This window comes from Rousettus aegyptiacus, unplaced genomic scaffold (genome assembly GCF_014176215.1).
Source record: "Rousettus aegyptiacus isolate mRouAeg1 unplaced genomic scaffold, mRouAeg1.p scaffold_m13_p_7, whole genome shotgun sequence".
Classification (NCBI taxonomy): domain Eukaryota; kingdom Metazoa; phylum Chordata; class Mammalia; order Chiroptera; family Pteropodidae; genus Rousettus; species Rousettus aegyptiacus.
In genome coordinates this window covers 14,589,415-14,609,549 of record NW_023416310.1, presented here as the reverse complement: position 1 = coordinate 14,609,549, position 20,135 = coordinate 14,589,415, and the positions used below count along the sequence as shown (strand labels likewise).

At 49.4% G+C, this 20,135-nt stretch overlaps 2 protein-coding genes and 2 non-coding genes across 12 annotated transcripts; 1 reads left to right on the top strand and 3 right to left on the bottom strand.

Moving 5' to 3' along the window:
• The first annotated feature begins 538 nt into the window (after positions 1 to 538).
• OST4 (oligosaccharyltransferase complex subunit 4, non-catalytic) lies at positions 539 to 1,826 on the top strand. The gene is made up of 3 exons (XM_016129069.2): positions 539 to 672; positions 794 to 931; positions 1,576 to 1,826. The coding sequence occupies exon 2, from the start codon at positions 795 to 797 to the stop codon at positions 906 to 908; it is 114 nt and encodes a 37-aa protein (XP_015984555.1). The 5' UTR covers positions 539 to 672; position 794; the 3' UTR covers positions 909 to 931; positions 1,576 to 1,826.
• AGBL5 (ATP/GTP binding protein like 5) lies at positions 1,677 to 19,081 on the bottom strand. 9 transcript variants are annotated; one of them, XR_001594931.2, is made up of 16 exons: positions 18,943 to 19,068; positions 17,578 to 17,838; positions 17,196 to 17,367; positions 16,705 to 16,868; positions 16,009 to 16,186; positions 15,553 to 15,731; positions 14,693 to 15,149; positions 14,023 to 14,192; positions 13,577 to 13,712; positions 12,738 to 12,940; positions 11,890 to 12,104; positions 4,637 to 4,792; positions 3,541 to 3,650; positions 3,193 to 3,239; positions 2,587 to 2,717; positions 1,686 to 2,213 (listed from the first exon to the last, which is right to left on the bottom strand). XR_001594931.2 is itself a non-coding variant. In XM_016129066.2 (16 exons), exons 3-16 carry the CDS (start codon positions 17,790 to 17,792, stop codon positions 2,042 to 2,044), a joined length of 2,658 nt encoding a protein of 885 aa, XP_015984552.1. In that variant the 5' UTR covers positions 17,793 to 17,838; positions 18,472 to 18,562; positions 18,943 to 19,081. The 9 variants fall into 9 exon arrangements, 8 of the variants coding, with proteins under 8 accessions (XP_015984551.1, XP_036080476.1, XP_036080478.1 ...); XM_016129066.2 differs by lacking the exon at positions 3,193 to 3,239 and adding an exon at positions 18,472 to 18,562 and having other exon boundaries at positions 2,042 to 2,213; positions 18,943 to 19,081; XM_016129065.2 differs by lacking the exon at positions 3,193 to 3,239 and having other exon boundaries at positions 1,677 to 2,213.
• A 369-nt stretch (positions 19,082 to 19,450) lies between these two features.
• Positions 19,451 to 19,523, bottom strand: TRNAA-AGC. Its single transcript has one exon. It is a non-coding gene; the product is annotated as a tRNA-Ala (tRNA).
• A 360-nt stretch (positions 19,524 to 19,883) lies between these two features.
• On the bottom strand, positions 19,884 to 19,972 carry TRNAY-GUA. The gene is given in 2 exon segments: positions 19,884 to 19,919; positions 19,936 to 19,972. It is a non-coding gene; the product is annotated as a tRNA-Tyr (tRNA).
• Between the last annotated feature and the right edge of the window lie 163 nt (positions 19,973 to 20,135).

Genomic DNA, 20,135 nt, shown 5'->3' with positions numbered 1-20,135 from the left:
CTGCACTATTTCCGACGCCCACCTCCGGGGGTGGAGTGGGGGTAGGAAGCCCGGGTGAGAGAGGCACTGATCAGATCACAGGCAGGATCGTTCCTGTGGGGTGGAAAGGCTGGCGCCGAAGAAAGGAGCACCCAGTCGCCCCAACCCTGTCTCCATTCTGCACCGCCTCTCATCCCTTTCCTTGCCGCTTGGGCCAGCGAGCGGACCCTGAGGGCAGGGCCCAAAGGAAGCACCTGGCTGGGTCGGGCCGGGCCGGGAAGCGAAGGCTGGGCCGCAGCGCGGGGGGCCGGAGCAGGAAGCAGGGTCAGAATCTAGGGTCAGGCCGAGCCTCCCTCCCGGCCCCGCCACCGCAACCTCGTCCTAGCGCACTCCTCGGCTCCCAGGAGGCGGTCACATTGCTGATAACCGCTTCCCGTGGCGCGCCAGCTGCGAGCAGCTGCGCCGTGCTGGCCCCAGTCACGCCGTCTCTCCGCAGCCCCGCCCGAGACCCCGCCCCTTGCGAGCGCGCCTCGGGAAGCAGGCGAGACGGCGCGGCTAGAGAGCCCGATCCGGCCGAGCCGCACGGCCGGAAGTGCCTCGATTCGGGCGGAGCTGGGGCTACAAACTTCCGGCTCAGGTCTCCTACCTCGAGCGAGTGCGCAGACCGCTTCGGAGCCGAGGCCAGCAGATCAGGTGAGAGGCACGCAGGCGCGGTCCACGGCCCGTCTGGTGGTGGCTGGACTCGGGGGCCCAGGACGGGTCCTGGTCTGGACGAGGAGTGTGCCGCCCGAGGCTCAGTCCCTCCTCTTTGCAGGATGATCACAGACGTGCAGCTCGCCATCTTCGCCAACATGCTGGGCGTGTCGCTCTTCCTGCTTGTGGTTCTCTATCACTACGTGGCCGTCAACAATCCCAAGAAGCAGGAATGAAAGTGGCGCTTTCTCTGCCCCAGGTAACGGTCCGGGGCTGTAGCGCCCAGCCCCTGGAGTGGCAAGGCCGCGCCAGGGCCTGCAGGGTTCGAAACTTCAAATAAGACAGTGTCGGGCCAAGCATGATACAGTCCAGAACTGGGCCCCATTATCCGCTCAGAGGAGGGAGTGCCTTGCAGTCCCTTGTGTCCCTCCCCCTTAAACTGTTCCTTGCTAAAATGGGGGTGGATTTCCTAATCCCCGGGAACCCCCAACTTCATGTGGTCCCAGATGTCCACGTTGAGGGTACAAGGAAGTATGACACCGGTAGGAATAAAGATACCGAGGATGCCATCCACGTATGAAGATTTGGGCAGTTCACGTAAATAGTCCTCACTTTTCCAAGGTTGTTCAGGCTTTTATTTAGGCAGAGTTGTTTTGTGAGGGGCTGTAAAGGTACAGAATTCTATTTCCATGTTCTGGGGCAGAGGGCACTGATTTAGGGGTTGGCTACTGCAGACCCAAATCATAGAGAAGGGTGGTGGTGGTGAGGGGCTTGGAAACCAACTTTAAGTGTGGGTCAAAATGGAAAGGGGGAAGAGGCTGGATGAGTTGATTTCCTGAAGGACTTCCTCAGAGGAAAGCTGTGGCATTTTCCTTACCTCAGGTCTTTCCCCCTCTTTTCTAGGGTTCCAGGACATAGTCTGAGGCAAGATGGAGGGTGTGAGGGGCCTTCACACTTCACTTCATCCCTTCTACCCATCACAACATACAAAGCAACTACACCTGGATTTTTCCAAACAACTTTTATTTCCTCAAAGTCTTCTTTAATCCTATGGAACAAGAAGCTGCCACTGAATAGGGCCCAGTATAGGGGCTGCTTTCTTTTCTACTCCCTCCCCACCCCAATATAAAAATATAGATTTTTTTTTTGTGGTCCCAAAATCTTGTGCTGTGGAGGGAGGGAAGGGGTGTGTCATATTCCCTGCTTTGTCCTGTCTCAAGGTGATGCTCTGCGATGCCTCAGAGCAGTGTGGCTGGCATTCCAAGGAGTTATAGTTGTCACGTGGAACAGCAGCTGAGGGAAGGGACTAGCGCGTTTCTCACTGTATTCCCCATCTTGTGGCTATATCCTGGGCATGAAGGTCAAGGCATCAAACCCGGGGAGAAACAGTGAGTGGGGGGGATTTAGGGACAAAACAAACCTCAGGTTGGCCCAAGGGCCCCCCGCTGTAACAAGTCCGGGACTGGGAGTCAGATAGACTACAGGAAATAGGAGAAAAGGCAGGGGCAGAGCGGGGCCGTGGGGGCCCGGCCTGAGGCAGCCTGCAACAGAGAAGGGAGAGGAATCAGTGTTGTGAGAACTCTGCCCCTCTTCTGGTCTGTTAGCCAGGGGCTGGGAGATGAGAGAGGTGAGATGTATAAGGCAGGTTGAGTAGTGCACAGTGGTCTGATGCTGGAAACAGCCAGCTCCTAGGCCTTAGACCCTAACTAGAAATTGTTTTCTTATCCACTGAAGTGAAGACTGAGGCCATGATGGGGGAAAAAAAATCAGGGACTAGATTCTTAATGAAAGTACATTTTAGTCTTTTTGGGGTCAGAGGGAGTAGGGAAGGAAGAAAATGATCCTGTATGGCAGAAATGGGAATGAGGGAATAGAAATGAGAGATGGGGTGAGGGACTGGACCCTGGTGCTCACCCTCGTGTAGAATGGGGTCCCAGCTCCAGCTCACTGCTCTCCCTGGTCCGGGGGATAGGGGATGTGGGGCCCGAAGAGCCTCTCATCCCTCTGCGAGTCGGCGGTGAGCCCTGGCCCAACCTGGGCCTAGCCTGTGTGGACAAGGGGTGGGCTAAGAAACGGGGTTCTTCTATGAACTTCTTTGCTTCTGGAGTTTCCATGAGTAAGAGTATAGTTTAGTGGTCAGCACAGGCACCGGGACCTTGAATGTACTGTCCCTAGCTGAGAGGGTAAGGCAGTATAATACCTGGAGACTCTTGCATTAATCTGTGACACTACACTCTAAGTCTTAATTAACTAGAGGAGGCAAAGGGATCCAGTATTTAACCTCCATGGTTATACCGTGGCCAAGATCTGGCTGAGTAGAGAAGTACTGTGTAGAAAGAGGTTAGGGGATTGGCAGATCTTCCTCAGAGGCTTCTGTGCCTCAGCCACTGTCAGAGCAGCTTAAGCTTCACTCAACCAGTCACCTCCTATACCCAACTTCAGTCAACCTGGCATGGGGATCGGGACTGAATCAGAGTTGGTGGCACAGCTGTTCCTAGGAGCAGTAACCAGATGTGTTACCTGGGGAATCCGGGACCCCTCTTGGCGGGAACTCTCCTCGGGCAGGTCTGGGCAGAAAGAGAGGAGAAGCTAAGGGGAGGGGCAGGCAAAGCCAAAGCTAGCAGGCTGAGTGAGGCTGGGGTATATCTGGCAGGGACACAGGTTGAAAGCAAGCAAGAGACCTGGCTGAAGGGGATGGGGACACTGGACAGGCAGGCATTCAGACACCAGAGCAGCTCTCTGATAGAGCTGCGGGGAGAGGTGGTAAAGCAGTGCCGGGCATTCTCCCTCCCACTACCCAGACGAACATTGCCTCGTTGGGCTCTGCCAGAGTGACGCAGGAGACTGGGGAAGACCCAAAAATGTTACCTGTAATCGGGTCTTGATACAGGGGATCCGAGTTCCAGTCCCTAGCAGACCTTTCCCAATCACCATGACAGCCTCTTTGTCCCCAGAGGACAGGAGTGAGCAGCTGCTCCCTAGGGAACAAAGGAAACTGTTATCAGGGTAGGAGCCATTGGCATTGTTGACATTTTGGGCTGGATAATTCTTTGTCATCTTGGGCCATTGTAGTAGGATGTTTAGCAGCATCCCTCGCCTCTACTCATTAGCTGGCATTTCTTCCCCTGCCCCCTCCCCATTTGTAGCAACTCAAAGTCTCCAAACATTGTCAAATGTCCAGGAGGCAGCGGGGTGGTTGCTCCTGGTTGAGGAGCTTGACATGTAGTCTAGTCCAAGGGGTGAAGCAGGAACTAGGAGCTCGAATCAGAACCATTCATACGGAACTATTCTGTGAATTTGTAGACCTCAGAGCCTGTTCCAATCAGATGTAGAAGTGTTTAAAGATCGAGTCAGCAGTACCAAGACAGGTGGACTGAGGGCCACCCAGTGAAGAGTTAAACAGGTGAGGAGTAGTAGGTTCTGAGGTAGAAGATGCTGGACTGGAGTCTTAGAAGTTGTTCCCATCCAGTGTTTTACATAGCTTTGGTCTGTAACTTAAAAGGAGAGCAGACGGCCAAGGTTTTCTGTGGATAATATGATCACATTTTCCTTCTTCAGTTTTGTCTAATGCCCAGCTCCTAGAGTCAGGGAACTTGAATGTAGAAGTCCTCAGGTTCCTCAACTATAAAAGTGAGGATTAAATGAGATAATGTGCTTAGAGCAGTGCTTGCCACATGATAAATGCTCAGTAAATGGTAACTCATTTTGTTACCAAGATGTTCATTAAATTCCATTTTCATGTACAAGGGCATGGGTGTTAGGGATTTAGGATAATCCAGGAGGAAAACCGATGCCCCCGGTTTGGAGTGGCCTGTATTACATCGAGTCAAGAAGGAAGTCCAGATCAGGTGACAATGGAGCTGGAGGGATTTCTTCGTGCCTAGTCTGGAGCCTGGTCTGTGCCCTGCATGGTAAGTCAGAAGAGGGCTGGCCAACTCAGATTTCAGTGGCAGTGGGTACAGACCTGATATGCCGAGTGAGTTGGACAGTAGGCAGGAGCCCATGTTGCGTGAGGAGACGAGACTAGAACTGGCAGGAGTTGGGAATGGGGCCAGGCTGCTCGAAACAGGGCGATGGGTCAGTGGCTGCTGCCGCCGTCTCCTGTCCTGGCTTCTGGGCTCTGAGTGGAAGAGAGACAAGCAGATAAAAGGGCAAGTGAGGTACTGTCACTCCACTGGCCCATTGGCTCTCCTTGGTCAGAAGATGCCTGTTTTCAAGCTTGTCATCACACCAGCATCTCTCTGCTGAAGTAAATCTGAGTAGAAAGACCTCTAATATTTATTCCAGTTATCCAGTTCTTGGCCAGTCCTCGTCCTACTTCAACTGTGCGTAGCTAACCAACCTACTCACCCACCAGTTCATTCATTCTTCTGGCAAGGAAGTTATTGCACTTGGCTTCTAAAACACAGCTTTCCTAGGTTCTCGTAACTCTAACTGCTCTTCACCTGCTCTTCCTGCCCCTTAAATGTCAGTGTACCCCCACCATTCTATCCTTGGTCCTCTCCTGCTCAACATACTTTAAGCTTCCAAATCTCTTTCTGGCCCTTTCGGAACTGCAGTGCTAATTGTCCACTGGACACTTCTACCTGGCAGTCTTATGACCCAAACAAAATTCATTTTCTCCCACACTTCCTTTTGTTCCCCCTATATTGGTAAAGACTCTGCTGGAAACCTTGTTTGATCTTTCAGTTCCTTGCTCACATTTAGATTGTTTTTAACCAAATCTGGACAATTCTACCTCTGCCTTCACTTGAATTCCTCTTTTATTTTCCCTTGCCATTGTCAGTATTCAGATACAGGTCATTATCGCTCATTCAGGCTTTTGAAAAGAAAAAATCCCCACTGGTCTCTCTTTACAATCCACCCTTTACACAGGTGCCAGAAATTGTTATTCTAAAATATAGACCTGATCAGAAATCATTCTGGCTCAGGCAAGGGGGAGACACTGTTTTAAAGGATAGCGTCTAAACATTTCACAATGGCATTCAAAGCCCTGTCCGCTGGGGTTCCGCTCTGCATGTCCTCAGCAGGATGCCGACTTGATCCTTCACACACTGTACTGCAACTCCCATGGCTACTAGCTGTGTGGTTCCTCTGCAGTGTCTATTTTTTAGTGAAACCTTGGATATCTTATATGTCCCGTCTCAAATGTCACCTATGTGAAGCCTCCTTGACCATTACAGGTAGAATTAATTGTTCCGGCTTCATTGTCCTTTGTTCACTTGGCTAGTAATTGTTTATGGTTTCTGTTTCCTTAATTAAATAAGTTAGTACCTGTATAAAAGAATTAAAATAATGTCTGGTACATAGTAAGTACTCAATAAATGTTGCCAATATTCTGATTAGAACTTGAGTCTCTTTAGGGTAAAGACCTTCTCTACTTCTGTATATCCCAGTGCCTATAAAATACTGCCTGGAAAACAGAGACCTTAATAAACATTTTGTTTACCTGAATAGCAGACACCCACTGCAGACCATGAGCTGGCTCAGTAACTAAGGGCATATCATTATACCCTATGGGGCAGCTCTCTAGTCCATTCATTGTGCTTAGAGTCTCACTGTTAGAAGTTCTGAAAGGTGAGGGCCCACTGGCATAAATGGTTGCTGGGTGGGGTAGAGAGGCTCTCAGGTTTGGCATATGGTTCCTCGCCACAGGACAGCAGGTGCTAAATGCCCTCAAACTGAATGAGCTATTAACCTTCATGGAGTTGAATCTGATGGGGTCTCCAGGATGCCAGTTGACACCTAACAAAGCAACATATGTTAGCTATGAAAAGCCCCCAACTTAGGAAATAGGCGACAACTTCATCTTGTCTAGCTATATTGAGAAGCAGCAGGCAGTAACAGGGTTATTTCTGGAAGGGCCTAAACCAAATTTTAAAAAATTTATACTTACATGAATAAAGACTAAAAGAAAAGGAAGAGATGTCAGGGTGGACACTATCTTTGAGGAGTTTGCTGAGATGCTGGGTACCAATTAAGAGTCTTAAGACCACAGCCAAGAGAAAACAACCAGACCTCATGGGGCTAGCAAGAGTTGGGACAGCGATGCCAAGACAACAGAAGTCAGATTTAAGGCCATAGTCGAATAACCTGAAACATCACCTGCCGCCAATGACTTAGGAGATACTGTAGAGCCACACCTGGGTATTTCTTTGGTTAAAACAGGGATGTCACTATGATGTCCAAGTAACAGTGCACAGTACACAGAAATAATGAACTTGATAGAGGGGAAAATAGCAGGTTTCTAGATGGTCTGAGAAATCTCCATACACAGAAGCATGTTGAAACGACATTAAGGGATGAAGCCTCACCCAACCCAATAAAGGATGAGAGAGCAAGCAAGAAACAGGTGAAGGCCTTTGGGACACTTGTAGGTTCTAGTAAGAAACTGCAGGACACTCAAGAAAGTAAGAAGCAGAACAGGCAAATGGTGTTAAAAAGGCCAGTGTGACATGTAGGGGTCATGGGAAAGGTACTAAGGCTACAACTCAGGAGTCCTGCTCCTAAAGAGAGTTTCAGGATAGAAGACGAGGTGTGGTTTAGTGGGCATGCCTGGTCTGAAAAATGTAAGGCTTTTAAAGATAGCATTTCAATCATCACTTAAAAGACTATCTTAAGATCTGCCCAGGTCTGCCTATAAATTTGGCAGTGTGAGCACACAGCCATTTCTCATGTCTTGGCTTTGGCACCCAGTGTAATCCAGGCCTGCGCAGTCCCCGTTGAGGCAAAAATTGGAGGAGCTCCAACTCTCTTATTTCTTGGTTCTGAGCTATAGAAATAGCAGCTTAAGGCTGGGTGCAAGAGTGATACGTGTCCAGCTACTAGAGGTTGTGAGATGATTAGGTAATCAGCTATAGGTTCCATTTTGGGAGTGGCAGGATAGTCCTGGGGCAAAAGTCTGAAAGGAAAAGCCAAACTAACCTCACTATTGTATGAATTAGAATGGATATTCTAAGGCCTCACAATTTACAGCAGTTATGTGCCTTGCGCCTAGGTCCTGCATCATCCCCCCGAAATGTCTTTGGAACTGTCTCTACATGTAGCACCTCAGACTTTAACTTAATCCCTGGGACGATCACAAACCTGATTTATGCCCTCTGAGGGATAGCAAAGTTACACAAATATTCATGCAGCTCCCAGCTTCTTGCCTTTTGTTTGTTTAGCAAGTATTCGCTGATCATTTAGTAAGTGCTAGGCACAGTGCTAGGCACAGTGCTAGGTGATAAGGGAATAAGTAGATGTGTTAGGAGACATTTCCTGCCATCAAATAAGTTTTAACCTGTTACATAACATGGAACTTGTTTGCAGTAGAGAAAGTAAAAGTGGTGATGGCCCTGGAAGCACACTCCTTGTGCCCTTTGACTCCCTTCTCAAAGGAACCTCCTGTTACCACTGGACAAGCTCCTCTACCCAAAGCTGCCTGTTAGCTGAGCCAAGGCATCGATAGGCCAAGGAGGGGTTCTAGTAAACCCCAGTTTTAACTGCCAGAGCTGGGAGAGATGAGAGTGGCGGAGACAGGACAACAGCTGAAGACGTTAGACTTAAGTCCTTTGTCTTTTACCCCAGTATCCTGCTGGGGAGGATGGAGGGCCAGGGCATGTTTCAGTTATTGAATGAGACTGTTGCTTGAATCCAAGACCAGGACTAGGATGAAGCGAGAGGCATATAGGGTGTACAATATGGGGAGGCCCCTTCCTGGCCTTGAGATCGACTGTCTTTTTAAATTGTGTGTCATGGCCACCTCACTGACCTCCCCCTAGTCCTTGCCCTGTTTCCATCAATACATAACCAATAAGAGCTGGTTTACCGCTCCACCTTCTTCCTAGCAGGCCCCCTGAGCGGTTTGCATCTGCTTTTGCACAGCTGTCTCACAGACTTTAGACCTTCCCAAGTGATCTTTCCCTCCTCCTCCACAGCTCCTGATATTGCTGTCTGCACTTCTGAGCCAGTGGACAAGAACTTGACCACAGGTCTGGGAAGGTGGTGTTTTGCAGCATGGGAGGAAGTAAAAAGATCCTGGCACTATAGTCGGGACACTGAGTCAAGGCTTACTTAGAGGCTCTTCGAGCCCCACACCCCAGGAACATTCCTGTTCACCCCAAGTTGGATACTTGTTGACCTTTTAAAATGTCATTTTCCAGCCTCAGAACAGAACCTTTCAGACTAGGTCCCTGAACCTCTGCCTTAAGTTTCTGACTGAGCTGCCTAGATCTTTCCTGAAATTTTCTGGATAGCCCAGTCTCATGTTTTATTCTAGCCACTAAGGGATACTCACTAATTACATAGTTAAATATGTATAACTTTTATACATTAGTGGAAATTTTTATTATAAATATAAGTTCACAAATCACAAAAATCCTTTGTCAAATCACAATCCCAGTTTTGGATTTGTTAAGTATAGCTGCTTTATAGTAAGAGCTTAGAGGAATGTGTGTCGTGTTCCTGTCTGAGAAGACCAAGTATGTCTAGATACGGCTGGGGCCGAAAAGCCAGATGTGTGGGAAAGGAAACGTCACAAAGCTGCAGCATAGATAATCACACTGGACAAATAGAGAAGCAGTTCCAAGGGTTGAAGATGCCAGGTCCACACACCATCTGCATCACGGGTCCCTGTCCCATGCCTAGGCCAGTCTCCCATCCTGGAGTCATAGCAGGGACTTTAAATAAGAGACAAAGCAGCAAAAACTGCATCAAATGCCCAGGAGAACATAGGAGGCAAAAGAGTCCCAAGATCTGACCTTTCAGATCTTCACAGTATTCCTGACTGGTGTTATTAGTAACCTTCTTCTTGACCCCTTTAGAGACATAGCTTCTCAGTTCTTAGAAATATTTATTCAAGTTCTGGGGTGTGTCTATACTCAAACCAGCTCTCTTTCTGCTTCTAAGCTCATTCACCTGGGGGAACACAGCTTCTCACTTGGTTTTACCTGTACTTGTATGTGGATGACTCCTAGGTCCAACTCTAATGTCACCTTTTCTAAAGTTTGGCCCTTTTTCTGCCTGTAGGACATCTCCATATTGATAGCCCATGACATCCAAGCATGTCTCAACCAGATAAACTCATCACTTTTTCTTCAACAGTGTCTTAATGCCACCATGACCTTTTCTTTAGCTTGTGGCCTTGAAGCTCTCTTAGTCCATCTCTTCCACCATCACTGAGTTCTAATAGGTTTATTCATCTCTCCTTTCCAGGCCCTGGTGTAGGCTCTAGCCTTCTGATATATGAATTACTCCAAGGATCCTGCCTCCCTTCCCTTGCCTGATATATACAGTTCACAGACAGCTCTCTCACATAAGCCTTTTGTTCTCATCATTCTCAGGAGCCAGCTACTACACTTGCTTTTTGTTCACTGTATGCAGAGACTCTGGTCCTGGCTATCATCCTCATCTCCGGAATATATTTGTTAAACTATATGTCACCACCCATTCTTCAAAACCATTTTTCAACTGAACATTCTTTGGCTAATTACTCTTGTGTTTATCTCTGATAGTGGCCTCCGTTAAGTCCCCTGTACATTTATAATGTGTGTGTGCTTTTATACTGTGTTTACTGTCTTGTGTCCCCTATTAAGTTTCAAGACAGTCAACTTTGTCCTGACTATGCCTGTTTTCTATTAGTTATTTGGGAAAGTAACAAAGACAATTCGTGTTCCTCACTCAAGGAGCATAATACAGCACTCTGCACTGGGAATGGGGACAGGGAGGATGTTTAAAACTGCCCAGAATCCTCCAGTGAGGACCTAGAAAAGGCTCTTTACTAGTAATTTTCCTTTTGTGGACAGAGAAAGAGAATTTATGATGCTGATATTCCTTCCCAGGAACTATGAGTAAAGAAGAAAAGAAGTTAGAAGGGAAACTTTATCCAGATTTCAGATGAGTAACTCAAGTATCCCAGAGCATGAAAAGACACATTTGAATAACTCTGCCACTTAATAGCTGTGCAATCTTAGGTCACTCTTAAACAGCCTGTTTCCCCGTCATAAAATGGAAATGCCGTCTATCCCACAGGGTCCTCATGAGGATTACATGTATTGTTTTGGTCACTGTTTAATGTTATTTAAATATAAGGTATTAATATTATTTTAATACTCTCCTTTGAACACAGTGTGCAGAAGTTTCCTTTCCTAATAAAGGCACAATCTCAGAGGATGGAGCTTGGCATGTAAGCGCAAGTAACTATGATGCACATCAGGGATCAAACGAACATCTTATTGGTCAAAGCTGGGAAGGACCATTGCTCTCCTCTGTGGTTGCTCTAACTAGCACAATCCGATCGCGCAGCAGTGACCCAGTGCATGTTTCCAGTCCACACCAAGAGGTCTGGTGCAAGCTAAGTAGCAGGGAAGTGCTAACCAGGATGAGAGCAGCTTGAGAACCAGCAAAACTCTTAGTTCCAGCTCACAAGCCTCCTGCATACTCTGGCAAGATTTCTGTAGCCCAGAAGCCACATACAATATTGATTTGTGGTTTAGTGTATTTCCAGAAGTGGCGCTGCAATAATCTCCCCACCACAGTCCACATCACTCCCAGGGAATGGCTCTGTAGTCTTTTTCCTCTTCTTTTTCTCTAAAGGCCCATCTGTTTCTGGTATACATTTTGACCCAGAATCTCTTGTCTTACCAGGCAGGGTCTCATCAGGCCAAACTAGGGGTATTGATGCAAAGTTGAACAACTGTGGCTGCTGCTGGAAGGAGCTAGACTGCCTAGAACAAAAGCCGTCTAGTTCCATTTTTCTTTGGAAGAGTTGGAATCCTGACATCACCCTCTGATAGGCTCTGAAGCCAGGAGCAGTTCAGCCCACAGGACCTTGGACAGGACTCTCCGTCATTCCACAGTGCTGCAGCGTGGACCGGGAGGGCATTTCCTTATCCTGCCTCCAGTGAGACAGCCCGGCACTGTCCTTCAAGTGGAGGCTCCATGTCTCAGTGTAGCCCTGCTTTGGCTCGTGTTTCATCCTTAGAAACTCCCCTGCCTCCCAGCATGTGCTGAAGCACAGCTTCCCAGGACTCCTGCCTATGCCACACACAGTACCACTCTGGAGCTCGTGCGCAGGGAACACCGAGGTCGCAGGAGAGGCTACAGACTCTGCTATAAACTAATTTTATTGATTCACCCCTTGGTCCCAGGCCAAGTGTGTATCTTCAAGCTCTCACTTCCCCCAGCAATGCGCCAAACAACTGAACACCTGTTGCAGGGGCTCCCAGACTAGCTTACCTCTCACGGGGCCCAGCACCCGGTGGCTGACCTTTTGGGTGCTAGAGCCCAGGCCTGGCAGCCCTGCAGGCCGACTGCCATGAAAAGGAAAGCTGGGGGAGTTCTTCATCTGCGGAGAATTTTGTTGGCTGCTGCTGCTACCGCCAGCACTTGTGCCGGTGCTAAAACTTCGTGTGCGGCTCAAGGTATTTTCAGAGCAGGAAACAGGCAAGCCACTGCAAAGAAGCAGATACCAGTTAACCCTGGGCCAGGGAGGTTGTGTCCCAAGTCTCTCTGCATGGTCTGATGCTCAGTAAAGCTTCGCCTCTGGGGTGGAAAGGAACAGGGACTTATTCCAAGAAAGAGGAATCCTTGTCAATTAATAAGGTATCTAAGCTTGGCATACCGGCTGATCTCAGAAAGCCTAGGTGCCCTTGTTCGCACATACATGCTCCAGCAGAAAATATACCAAAAGCCATAAGGGCCGCCCCTGGGCAGCGGTAACTCCCAGTGAATTCCCCTTTAGTGCCTTGGTGCTGGCCTTTGGACATCCTCTTATAAGTCATTCACAACCACTGGGAGCTGAGCCCTGCCCCCACCCCAATTAGATTTGATTTTGAGCAGGGCTCTGAAGCAAGGAGTCCCCTAGTCTGATTTTGAAATATCTAGGAAGTCTGGAACTCCAGGTAAAAGGGAAGAGGATCCCATTCTCAAAAAACGAGCTAATCTTATGAATTTTAATTTTCCCTGAAAATATTCACCATCTGGTCTTTTTGGAAGTAGGGGAGGAACACAGACCTCAGAACTCCTCACTCCACAGCCTTGTGCCACTCTCATACCCTTTCTCCCTTCCACCCTGCTGGTCTTACTTGTTACTTCTGGGTGGAGTTCGAGAGCCTTTCTTCTTGCTGACACCCATGTTCACAGTGCTGCTCAGGCCTCGGCTGCTACGCACGTGTTTCAGCATCCAGGCCCGGAGGTTTGTGAGGCTGCTGTGCTCTGACAACACGATTCGGGGCCATGGATTGCATTCTGCCATGTCCAGAGCTGCAATGGCCATAGCTCGTCCCACCTGTGGGGGAGTCCAGTTTGGCTTAGTATCTTGATCTTCCAACCCAGGCTGCTGTGTTGAAGTGGAAGGGAAGGAGAGGCCAGACCTCAAATCTGTTCAATGAGTACCCTAACCTTTGTGCATGGGTTGCTTATCCCAGGTAAATTTAGAGCTATTCCCTAAATTATTGTTCGTTTGGAGGTCCTCACCCATTATGAGCTGGGGCAAGTGTGCTTTCTGGCTGGCAGCAGGAAGGAGTTCTCCCAGCAAGAGAAGTTTGGATCTCTTCTGTAACCCACAGCTCTCCTACTCTTGTGTGTCCCGTAGAACACTGGGGATCATCAAGACCACTGTAGAGGGGGTACTTTTAGCCTAAGAATGAACTAACCCAATATAAAGAGGAAGACAAACTCAGAGGCATAGATTCTGACTCGGATGTGCTGGGAGATTCTCTGTGGCAGGCAGTCAGAAATAGGGCCCAGTCATCCTTTCAGTACTATTAGTCAGAGGCCTGTACCTATCGACGGAGGAGAATAACCAGTGGTGAGAGGGCCATAACGGTGAGCCTCTTTTCAGAACTTAGGGTCAGGCAGCGGGGGTGAAGGCTTTTCCAGACTTTGAGGTTCCCCTTTCCCCACTTATCCCATGTATTCATACCTGCTCAAACAGTTCCACAGTGTATCTGGAGGGGAAGGCCGGTGGGGGAGGGGGGCTGGCACGCCCGTTGTCATGGCAGGCAGCAGGGATGCTGTTTACTGAGCGTCCAGTGTTGTAGTTGCATTCAAGTGTGTAGCTAAGACACAGAGACTTTTATCAGTGTCCTGCCTGGACAGAATCAGGACAAAACCATGGGGGGCAGCCTATGTGGTCTAAGGAAGTAATCGCTTGTAAAAAAGTCCTAATCCCCAGCAACTACCGTCAGTGTTGTATCACATACCCAAGAAGTCTCGAAAGGTAGAGTCCCAGACTGAAGACAATAATGCTAATTGTGAGCCTGCCTTTCGAGAAGACTTGGGCCGTCCCCTGCTCCTAAACCCTCTAGACCCGGTATTGCTTTCTTTAGGGAAATTATTTCATCAACCGTATCCCAATTTCTACCCAACCTGTGGATTATCCCTGAGGCTTTGTAGATTGCAACCCGGCCGCTTCCCTCCTTAGACTGGCCATCTCTGCGGTCTCGGGCATACATGTTTTTCTCTGAGAAATTGCAGCCCTGGAAGTCGAAGTGGGCTGAGTTCAAGGAGATGAGCTTTGGATACAGCATATTTTCTACCTGTTTGGAGGAGGAAAAAGGCAACTCAGGAGAGATAGAGAAGGGTCAAGGGCAAGGAAGAGATGACAAGCATGGGGCCATGTGTGACTTGATAACAACAGATACCTTCACAACCATCAGCACTAGTCAGCGTTTCTTGAATTCTCAAGGAATGTTTGACGTTATTTCCAGGTGTTAGAAAGGTACAGTCCTACCTCTCTTTAAGTTCTTAGCTTCTCTCCAATAATGCAAAATTGTCCTTCTTTCCTGGTTTCCCAAACTCTAGAAAACACTATGATGGCAACAGCTTGAGCTTCTTTCAGAGGTCATGATGTAATGACTGAGACCTAAGGCCCCCTGCCATCCCTTCTTGGCCCTCTGAAGCTTGTTCAGAAGTAGTGCACCTTTTCTAGCCACAGGCCTTCCTGCCAGAACGACACCTTCCCTCTGTTCACGCCCTGACCTTTATTTCCTAACCTGCAAAACTTCCCACACTCATGTGACATTCTGTGGATTCCTACCTGGGTGTTCTCATCACTGAAGCTGTTTCCATACATGAAGCAGCCCCTCTTGGAGGCATGTCCGTGCAGGTCCACATAGTAAGCAACACCACTCTCTTTGGGGGGGATGGTGTCAGGGGCTGGCTGCTCAGCCTCGGCGGACTGTTGTGGCGCAATCCACACACTGTTGGGCTTCTGTTCTGCTGGTTCAGTCTGTGTCCAGGTCTCAGGGTTATCCCTGTTAGATGAGTGCCCAAGGTGAGCTTCGTTATGGAGATTGTTGGCTTTCTCAAGGTCAGAAAGGGAAACATCAGGAGAGAGATGAGGACTGTGCTGGTGCTCAGAGGGGCTCTGGGAGTTCAGACGGGAATGCACGTGGTGGTAGAGAAGCACAGCTTTGGCCCCGTAGATGGCCGGGTGCAGGACCGCATCAGGCTTCAGGTACTGACGGTTCAGATTCACTCCACGTGAGTCTGTGCTGTAGGGAAACAAGGACTAAAGCAGGGTCTAGAGGGCTGGGCCAGAGAAGGAGACACTAGAGTAGATGCAAAGGAGACTATGGGAGACTGACTTATAAAGTGAGGCTGAAGTTACATTAGGAACAACTGAGGACGGGCCCTCTCCTTGATCTTCTGTTACTCCCACCACAGAAACCTAAGGATGTGCCCGCGTTATTCCAGCTCTGCTCCTTCCAGAGAGTGCCACCAGATGGGATCTCATTCCTTCTCGGGTCACTGGATGATTAGAGGGGCTTGCCCTTGTAAGGATGTAAGAGGATTGGGAATACAGGAGAAGTCAGATGAGAAGCTGACAGTACTTCACTGAAATGCAGGGATGAGGGGGACTGGGAACTACCCAGACAGGCTGTGGATGCTTCTTACCGGTAGTGGCCCCGGACCACACCATCAGGGTTCAACATGGGAATCAGCTTAAAGACAAAGAGGCGACGCAGGGTTTGGGCCCGGGGATCGTCAGGTCGAAGGATGAAGTCCAAAAAGCCATTGAAGACAAAGCTAGATGGAGTCTCCCCAGGGTGTACCCTACTGCTTAAGAAGAAGATCTGAGATGGAGAGGAAAGGAGTCATTAGGTCAGTTACTCTGCTGTTCCACTGAACAGTCTATAGGGTGGCAGGGGTGGTAGTGGTGGATGAGGCAGGAATAAGCCACTGGACTTCTAGTCGGCTGAGTTTGCAAGTGGAGTGGGAACTGTCACACTTGCCTCAGACTGTAGGCCGAGGCTGTGTCCAAGATGCCTAGAGATAACCTAGCTTTAAGCTATCAGCAGTGCCTGGACTAGAGAAAGGCCAAAGTTCTACTTTTATACTATGCCCACTCACCTTCTTGCCTGTGAAACAGAATGGTCGAGGGGTCCCGATATCAGGAAATAGCTGCTCTAGACGGGGCTCTCGATCTTCTCGAAGCCCATGGCAGGAACTGATCGTTAGCAGATCTACACGAAGTCCATCCAAAGAATAGCAAAGGATCTCCCGGTGGTAGTAGATGGTATCCAGGGGGCTGAAGGGGTAAAAATCATAAGCCAAGAGAAGTCCCTAAAGGCCTAGGGGTGCTTTGTCACGAGCCCAGGACTTGTAGGACCCACCCTAACCTTTGGGCCTGACAGTCCACACTGTTAGGGGAGGATGAGGATTTGGTGGCTCTGCACTGCCAGAACGCAGAGTACAATACAGGATGAACTTGTTTTTCTCCCCAGTTTATGGCTCCTTAGGTTACTTTGCATAAACACAAAGTTGCCCTTGGTTGGGACAGGAAAAAGGTATGCTGAGCAATGGCAGTGCTGGCTAAATTCTAGATAACTGATGGAGCTGGGATATTAAGGGCTTGAACTGGGCAGGTGGTGATGCTGAGATCAAGGTCACACAGAAACATATTTGCCAAAGGTATCCAAAGTCCCACATTTTGTACAGAGAAAAGAAATGGTAAAGTTTTGGTTCAGGGCTCTTAGAGCAAATTTTAGAAGCAGTAGAGGTACTGTCTAGTCCAGGACTGTGCAGAAGTAAGAATAGGGTTGGCACCTGCTATGGGTAGGATAGTTCTCCAGAAAGCGCTGGTCTAGCTGGTTTAGCAAATCCTGGCAGTCACTGTAGGAGAAGGGGTAGCAGAAGGCGAAGAAGGTGGTGGCCCCACGGCCCTCCACAAAACGGTGAACAAAGGATAACACAAACTGCGTCTCTGTCATCTGAGGAGCAGAGGAGGAACAGGGAGGGGCAACATGCCATCGGTGTCAGAACTAGGATCCTATTGGGGGCACCAGGCACTGACCTCACACCCTCATCTCATTTACCAACTTCCCTCCCTGTGAGCCCTTCCATTATGGCAGCCAGCTCCTTCGAGGCTTCCTGGGGCAGGGGCTTATCTTGGACTCCAGCTAGTGCTGCTGGGAAAGCTGGTACCAAAACTTGGTGTCCTGCCTGCCTAGAGCTCTGTATTGAGGGTAACACCTCTTTCCTGTCCCTCCTCTACTTTTAGCACCCAAGTCTGTCTTTCTTTCTCATTAAGAACTTACCTCAAAGGTGGGCCGATCTCTAATGCGTTCCCAGCGTGGCCGGGTAGGCAGTGTACGCACAAAGGGGGCCATGCCCTGGGAATACAGCTTACTTTGCTTGTTCATGTTCATAATATTGATCTTGATGAGTTTTCCTGGAGATCCTCCCCGGACACTGAAGTAGAACCATGACCTGAAGGCCAGAGTAGGATGGATCGGTGATTATATACAGGAGGGCTGGAAAGGGGATATGTAGGGAAGTGGTGAGTGGGGAGAAGGGGTGGGGAGAGGAGGAAGGGTAGTGTGCTGGTATGAACTGTAAGTCAAAGGGCTAAAAGCTGGATTTGGAGACAAGGACATCTCCTTCTTTTCCTTCTTCCACCTTCCATTACTTTCCTCTTACCTGTTCCCATTCTCAAATTCTGTTTCGGCACAGTCTGGTCGGGTCCACACATTGAACTCGTAGTCAGGGGAAGAGGCAGTGCTGTTGGTGGGGGCTGATGCCCCACCTGCTGCTCCTTCCCCATCACTAGACACAGATTCCACTTTCTCCACGTGGGCTAGGTTCCCTGAATCAAAGCGAGAACTGAACAGCAATCCCCCACAGCGCAGTTCCATGGTGGGGCTGGGAAAGCATCCTCCTGCCCCACTTTGGCCCTGAGAGCTGGGGAAAAATGGAGGGTGGGGTAGGGAGGAGAGGGAAGAAAAATGAAAACAAGTTTTCTGGGTATCTCTGAATTAATAAGAGCTACTCTCAGGAAGCGCTCTAGGAAGCAAAAGACTCTCTTACCCTCAGAAAATGTAGAAGTGGCCTTCCAGCAAAGGCCAAGAGAAAACAGTATTCTGTCCTCACACTAAGGGTTATAACTGACCAAAACAGGATCCCATTTTACTACAGCTTGACTATTCTGAAACACTAGACTCTGAGATTCTTTGCAACTCAAAGTTTAGAGAATTAGAGGTTAGATTGCCCCTACTTAGCTAAGATACACCCACTACAACACATGGCCATTCTTGAAAAATGGGGCATTCTGGATCTCTGCTTCCTAGAGTGGCTTCCCACTCTCTAGCAGAATAGAGCAGAGAGAACCAAGTTTCCAAGTTTAAATGGGCAACTTCCTGTCTCCACTTCTCTGTCCTCACAAGGACTGACCAGGCATTCTTCTGTTGCTCCCCCGAGCCCTGGAAAGGCTGGTCCTTCCTTTTTTGTTACTACTCTATGCCTATTATGGAAGAAAACTAGAAACTTGTGGCCTTTGCCAAGCCAAAGGAAACTGGGCAGAAGCCACCTGCTCACCTAAAGACTGCAGCTCAATTCCAGTTGAAGCATGGGTCTGTTTCCACCCTTCTCCCGCCCTGTAAGCACTGGAGTTCCTGAATAAGCTTCCCTGGCAATCGTGAATAATGGTGTTCTGAGCACTCCTAAAAAAGTGGCTGGTAGAAACCCACTTGGTGGCTTCTCAACCCTCCACTCATAAGGACCCTCACACTGACCGAGCTTGCCCTGGGCAGGGTGGGGTTTGGAGGCATGAGGATGGGTAGAGACAGAATCACACTCGAGGTGGGGCGGGAAGGCAGGGAATAGAGGTCAGAGGTGAGGCCGTAGGAGTGGGGGTGGGGCAGGGAGAAGTCGGGCTGAGCGGCGCAGAGGGCCAGCCGGGTGGCGGTGGGGCGGGGTGGGATTCCAGAGGTGCTCGGGGCTGAAAGGGGCTGAGAAGGGGGCGGGGCCGGGGTCGGCGGGGCCCGCTCTCCACGCAGAGCCCCTCACCTCTCTCCGGGCCGGTGATCCCGCTCCCTCTCCCGCTAGCGAGGCGCCACCTCGGGCCCCGGCACCTGGGCCCGCCACCCAGGACCCAAACAAAACCCGAGCGCCGCGGTGCCGGGACCCCGCTCTGCCAGGAAACAAGAAGTCTCTCGCCTATTGGCGGCGGGTACAGCTGGCTACCCGCCCAGTAAAGCTCGCTGTCATTGGTCAGCACGCAGGGGTTCCCTCGCACGCGAGCGGGTACCTGAGCCAGTGCTGGCTGCGGGATCGGCAGGCCCGGCGGGCAGGAGAGTTCCGTCCGTGTGTTCTCAGAAGGCAGTTAACGGCCTGTCGCGCCCGGAGGATGAAAACGCAGTGACCAAGAAGTAGACTGGAAAAGACCTGCGAAATAAAATAAAATATGTGAAGTTAATCATTGACTGTCTTCCTTCTCTGTGAATCACAAACATCCACCCGCTTTCAGCCGGCCTCCCGCGGGTGGAAATCCTCTAATGCGTGGGCAAAAACCGAGTGGAGGATGCGGGCATCGATCCCGCTACCTCTCGCATGCTAAGCGAGCGCTCTACCATTTGAGCTAATCCCCCAGTTGTTGGCAGCTCCTATTCTTTTGCCTTACAGGTTGTTGCAAGCTGTCCACTGACCAGTGGACCATCCGCAATTCGAGACATTTAGCAGAATGCAATAGAACCATGGGCAAATTTTCAAAAACAGGACATATGATAAGTACACATAGCAATAGTAATAAAACCTTGTTTAGAAACATTTTAATATGTCTGCATTTAACCTACAAGAGAGCTGTGCCGTACACTGGCTAATTACTGAATGAATGGACGTTACTGAACATTAGTATTGGTAGTACTCACGTAAATTCAGCCCGCCTTTGAGGAAACTTTTTTTCCTACTGGACAATTAAATTAAATGAATATTAAAAAGGTTGTACGAAGTCCTTCGAGCCGGAATCGAACCAGCGACCTAAGGATTGCCGCAGCTCACCCACTACAGTCCTCCGCTCTACCAACTGAGCTATCGAAGGCCCCGCTGTTTCCCAGCCTTGCCGATTCCCCTCTAATACTTACCGAGGCCTCACTACTCCAGTGTCCGATATACTTTTGAAGTCTGGTTCCAACCTTCTAATGAAGTTCACCCACACCGAGCCCCCTCTGGGCTACACAGAACAGAGGAAGCCAGAGACAGAA